Genomic DNA, 5,752 nt, shown 5'->3' on the forward strand with positions numbered 1-5,752 from the left:
AAATGGGGAGTTGTTTAACTAAAAAAGAAATAACACAAATCACTATAATTCAAACTAGCATTTTTATATAAATGTCATTGAAGAAGAAGATTTGCTGCATTTAACTGAAGTTAAACAAGACTAATTTTATAAAATTTCCTAAAAATCAACACTAAATTTTCACAAGAATTTCGAGGCTGGAAACTACGAAAACTAAAATAGTAGCTCAATCATTCAAACACTTAACAACAGAAGCGATAAATTTAAGAATGAAGAAAAAAGAATAAAAGACAGAGTAGAATCTATTAGGAAAATCATGATGGAATATACTCTAGAAATAAAAACTAAGTTGATAGCTTCTTCTTAAGATTAATCTCAAAATTTGCTGTAAAATAAAAGAGATAGTAGTTCAAATCAAATTAATATAGAAGAAGGAATCTAGAATATGATTGAAGGATTGAAGAAAAAATTCAATGGATCTAGCAATGATAGTGCAATCGGATAAATTAAAAGTGCTGTGAACTTGCTCTTAGGAGTTGCTGAAATGAAAAAGAAGAGCAACATATTGTAGAAAATAGAAACAACTAAAATGTACAAATACTTTGTTTTTTCTGCAGTTTTCCTACTTAATTAATATTTTATCTCTAAGAAAACAAGAAGATGGCTCATATCTAGTACAATGCTTGTAGCTTATGTAGTATCCTTCTTTCTATCATTCGGCTCCATTGGTATTTACATTTATAAAAACGTCAATTAACCTGAAGATAGAACAAAAACACTACTGATTTTTAGCAATCAAAGCGTAAAATAAAAAAGAAATTAAACAAGTCTACTCTGGAAGACTCTAAATATTTAATGGATGATTCTGAATTTTGACATCATTTTTTTAGCAAAATTTAATTTTTCAATATCAATTTCTATTTAAAATTATTTTAAAATCTTTATTAATTTATGTCAATAAGTCACTAAAATGTAGCTATAAAACTCCTTATCTATCTATCTATCTATCTATTTTTATACGAGTCTTCAAAACTTAAATCTTAACCAAATCAATCTAATATTTTTATATTAAATTCTAATAATTGAAAATTATTTCTTAAAGTATGATTTTACCAAACTAAATTAAAATTCATTTTTGTTAAAAACAAAATTTTAATAATTAATTAATTAATTGACTAATCTATTTTTATTTATTATTCAATGATAGCTTTTTAAAAATAAAATTTGCTAATTATCCAGCTAAAATACTAACATATTAAAAAAATCATAGAACTTTAAAAAAAAATAAAATCTTGCTAATTAGCTATAGCTAGAATATAAGTTAAATGCCTTTTTAATTTTTAATAGGGTAACCATACTAATGAATATTTATTTAATTAAAAGAAATTTGTACAAATGTTTTCTAAAAAAAAATTAGGATTAAATTTAGAAAATCTTTGTAAATTTTTTGATGAAAAATTGATTGATTGATGTAAACTTTGAGAATTTATTTTAATTTCAAATTTATTCATATTTAATTTGCTTATGAACCAGATAAGTAAATTCTTACAAAATTCAAAATTCGAGAAATATAGATGGAAACATATTAGAAAATATCATATATATTCTATTATTAAAATATGTAACATTTATTCATTCTTTTTTCACTAAAATGATGGAAATAAGAAAATTATTTTTAAGACAACTAATCTTTTTGATTTAAGACATTTGCTTTTTACTTTCAATTATTATGATTTATTGATGATGTACACTTGGCTATTATTATAAATAAATAAAAATTACTAAAAAAATTAAATAGAATAAAATTTTTTAATTAAAAATTATTTTTAAAATTATTAAATAAAATAGAAAAAGAAAAATAAATAAAATAAAATACTATCTAATTAATTAAAAGTGATTTATCGTTTTTAATTCATTTTATAACTATAAATATCAAAATCCAAAACAAAATAACTTTTTTTACCACAGACTAAGTGTCAAATTTGAGAGATTAATGCACTTTGCTAAAGCAGAACCTAAGCCTGAAGCACCTGTTTCACCAATATAATTCTTACTTTTTAAATATTGAAAAAAATGAAGAAAAATTATGAAATATTCAGGAATGAATTAATTAACAATAAAGCAATAATAGCTAATAAAAAAATGAGTTGAATTAAGAAAGTTAGATAGATAGAAAGAAAGAAAGAAATAAAACAAAAGTAGAAAAATAAATCAAAAAAAAAGCTAATAAACAAATTAAAAGAGTTAGTAATATTATTTTAAATTCATTTTGATCACTAAAAATATAACAATCTATAACAAATAAACTTTTTTTTACCCTAGATTAATTGTCAAATTTGAGATTTTAGTGCAATTTGCTAAAGCAGAACCTAAGCCTGATGCACCTACTGCTCTAATTTAATTGAAACTTTTTAAATATTGAAGAAAAAAAGTAAAATTAAATTGTTCATTAGAAGGTAAAAATGAAGAAAACATATGAAATAATAAAAAATGAAATAAGAAATAATAAAAGTAAAAGTTGAAAATAAAAAATGATTTAAATTAAGAATTTTAGATAGAAAGAAATAAAAAACACACGTACAATAAAAAAGAAAAAGAAAAATAAACCAAATAAAAAGCTAATAAATAAATAAGTTAAATGAGCTATATTGTTTTAAATTCATATTTATATATAAAATTTATCACAATTCAAAATAATAAACAGTTTTTACTCAAGATTAAGTATCAATTTTGAAAGATTAGTGCAATTTGCTAAAGCATTGCCTAGGCCTAAAGCACCTTAATCACCAATTAAAAGGTCAGATGAAATAAATCCAACCTTATAACCTCATAATCCTATAACCTAATAACCTATAAACTATAAACTATTACTGTATATAGAAAAAATGAAAAATATCCAAAATATCCATAAATTTATCTTTAGATACATTAATACGGTTTATAATTATTAATTAAAAAATTAAATACAACCAAAATATTATTAATTAAACAATTTTGTAATTTTAAAGTGTTATTAATCAGAATGACAAAAGTAAGGCAGAGAGGTTTTTTAACCTTACTGATCTAAAAAAGCCCTGATTGTAAATTCTCTATTTCATAATAAGTGGCATGCAAACCATGAATTTTTTGTATGGCATCTTGCTATATTAGAGACATTATAAATATTCCTAAAATTATTGAGCTAAAATAGAAAAATCTACTTATAAACATTATTTTTATAAAATTTAAGAATATTAACTACTAGAATTAATTTTTTCAAATAGGACTAAATAAATAACTGACCATCTCTAATTCCTATTATATATATTTTTTAAATACAAATACAAATATTAATTTTAAATTGTGAATGTTAAATTAATTTTTCTGTGATATCTATCTCTTCATAAAATCAAATATATAAATTTATATTTGATAATTAATTAATTACAATATTTATTTGTTCTTTTTATCTATTTATAATTAATAAATTAATCAAATTTCATAAATTGCTATTCAATATTTTTGAAAAATAAATAAATGATATAATAGATTAAAAAATATTATAGTTTAAAAGAAGTAATTAATAATTTTTATATTAATATCCTTTAAATTTATTTTAATTAATAAAAAAAGTTTTTAAGCTCTTCACATTTACCTCATTAGATTCTCCATATTGATCTCGAGTATATTTAATTAAAAAATATTATTTTTTTTATTATTAATATTTTTTGTATATTTAATTTTCTATTTATTTAATTAAATAATTTTTATTATAGAAATTATCATCATTATTTATTTAATGATTTTTATTAAAACAAAAATTTTTTAGCTATTTTAACTTAATTTTCATTTCAATTTTTAATTAATTATTTATTATTCATTTTTTATTATTTGATACTTTTTCTTCATGTTTTCCTATTAAAACTTACACTTAATAAAAGCAAATTTTTGATTTGCATTGTAATATTTTTAATTATAAAAGTTAATTTAAAATATTAAAGCTCTTTTAATTTATTTGATTTTTTTTCCTTTTTCTTTTTATTATAATTTCTTATTTTTTGATTCTTTGTTAATTTTATTAATTATTAATTAATCAATCTTATTATTTTATATTTTTTCTTCATTTTTCCCTCCTAATTAACTATAGTGAAATGCCTATTTAATTTATAAAAGGCGAAATGTAATATATCTTAATAACTTAATATAAAGCTAAATTAGCTTAAAATAGCTTTATTTTTAAGTTTAAAGAAAGCTTTAAATTCAGAAAATGTAAAATTTGAAATTATATATACCATATATTCTTATAATATATCATTTTTTTGAAAAATATAAATTATGAAAACCTATGATGGAAAAAAAACATAAAAAATATTTAAAATTTAAATTTTATAAAATATAAAAACTGGTATATTAAACTCGCTTTTTGTAAATTTATATGGCAACTTACTCTATTTAATGATATATTTTTTCTTCAATATTTAAAAAGGGAAAATTATATTGGTGACAAAGGTGCATCAGGCTTAGGTTCAGGTTTAGCAAAATGCATTAATCTCTCAAATTTGACACTTGACCTTTAGTAAAAACAGTTTATTTGTTTTGGATTGTGATATTTTTAATTATAAAAACTAATTTAAAACAATAAAGATCTTTTTTCTTTTTGTTTTTTATCGTGCTTACTTTTTTTTGTTTTTTCTTTGTTAATTAACCTCATCATTTATTTTAAACTTTTGCTTTTATTTTTAATTAATTAATCTTATTATTTCATATTTTTTCTTCATTTTTTCCTTCTAATTAACTATTTAATGATATATTTTTTCTTCAATATTTAAAAAGGGAAAATTAAATTGGTGACAAAGGTGCATCAGGCTTAGGTTCAGGTTTAGCAAAATGTATTAATCTCTCAAATTTGACACTTGACCTTTAGTAAAAACAGTTTATTTGTTTTGGATTGTGATATTTTTAATTATAAAAACTAATTTAAAACAATAAAGATCTTTTTTCATTTTGTTTTTATCGTGCTTACTTTTTTTTGTTTTTTCTTTGTTAATAAAGCTCATCATTTATTTTAAACTTTTGCTTTATTTTTAATTAATTAATCTTATTATTTCATATTTTTTCTTCATTTTTTCCTTCTAATTAACTATTTAATGATATATTTTTTCTTCAATATTTAAAAAGTGACAATTAAATTGGTGCAATGGGTGCATCAGGCGTAGGTTCAGCTTTAGCAAAATGCATTAATCTCTCAAATTTGTCACTTTATCTTCTGTAAAAACAGTTTATTTGTTTTGCATTGTGATATTTTTAATTATAAAAACTAATTTAAAACAATAAAGATCTTTTTTCTTTTTATTTTTTATCGTGCTTACTTTTTTTTGTTTTTTCTTTGTTAATAAAGCTCATCATTTATTTTAAACTTTTGCTTTTATTTTTAATTAATTAATCTTATTATTTCATATTTTTTCTTCATTTTTTCCTTCTAATTAACTATTTAATGATATATTTTTTCTTCAATATTTAAAAAGGGAAAATTAAATTGGTGACAAAGGTGCATCAGGCTTAGGTTCAGGTTTAGCAAAATGCATTAATCTCTCAAATTTGACACTTGACCTTGAGTAAAAACAGTTTATTTGTTTTGGATTGTGATATTTTTAATTATAAAAACTAATTTAAAACAATAAAGATCTTTTTTCTTTTTGTTTTTTATCGTGCTTACTTTTTTTTGTTTTTTCTTTGTTAATTAACCTCATCATTTATTTTAAACTTTTGCTTTTATTTTTAATTAATTAATCTT

The 5,752-nt window shown here is 19.7% G+C and overlaps 1 protein-coding gene across 1 annotated transcript in view; it reads left to right on the forward strand. All coding sequences in view use genetic code 6, as the record gives it.

Annotated features, from left to right (window-relative positions):
- Nucleotides 1-5,604, forward strand: part of TTHERM_01483660 (hypothetical protein) — a gene marked incomplete at both ends in the record, with an annotated part of 6,065 nt that extends 461 nt beyond the window's left edge. The window contains 6 exons of the mRNA XM_001010309.3: nucleotides 1-570; nucleotides 2,684-2,851; nucleotides 4,445-4,534; nucleotides 4,792-4,881; nucleotides 5,137-5,226; nucleotides 5,484-5,604. The exon at nucleotides 1-570 is cut by the window's left edge and continues 116 nt beyond it. Coding sequence (XP_001010309.3) covers nucleotides 1-570; nucleotides 2,684-2,851; nucleotides 4,445-4,534; nucleotides 4,792-4,881; nucleotides 5,137-5,226; nucleotides 5,484-5,604 — 1,129 coding nt within the window. The remainder of the gene's footprint in view (nucleotides 571-2,683; nucleotides 2,852-4,444; nucleotides 4,535-4,791; nucleotides 4,882-5,136; nucleotides 5,227-5,483) is intronic.
- Nucleotides 5,605-5,752: the final 148 nt, after the last annotated feature.

Source organism: Tetrahymena thermophila (genome assembly GCF_000189635.1).
Source record: "Tetrahymena thermophila SB210 genomic scaffold scf_8254759, whole genome shotgun sequence".
NCBI classification, from domain to species: Eukaryota; Ciliophora; class Oligohymenophorea; order Hymenostomatida; family Tetrahymenidae; genus Tetrahymena; species Tetrahymena thermophila.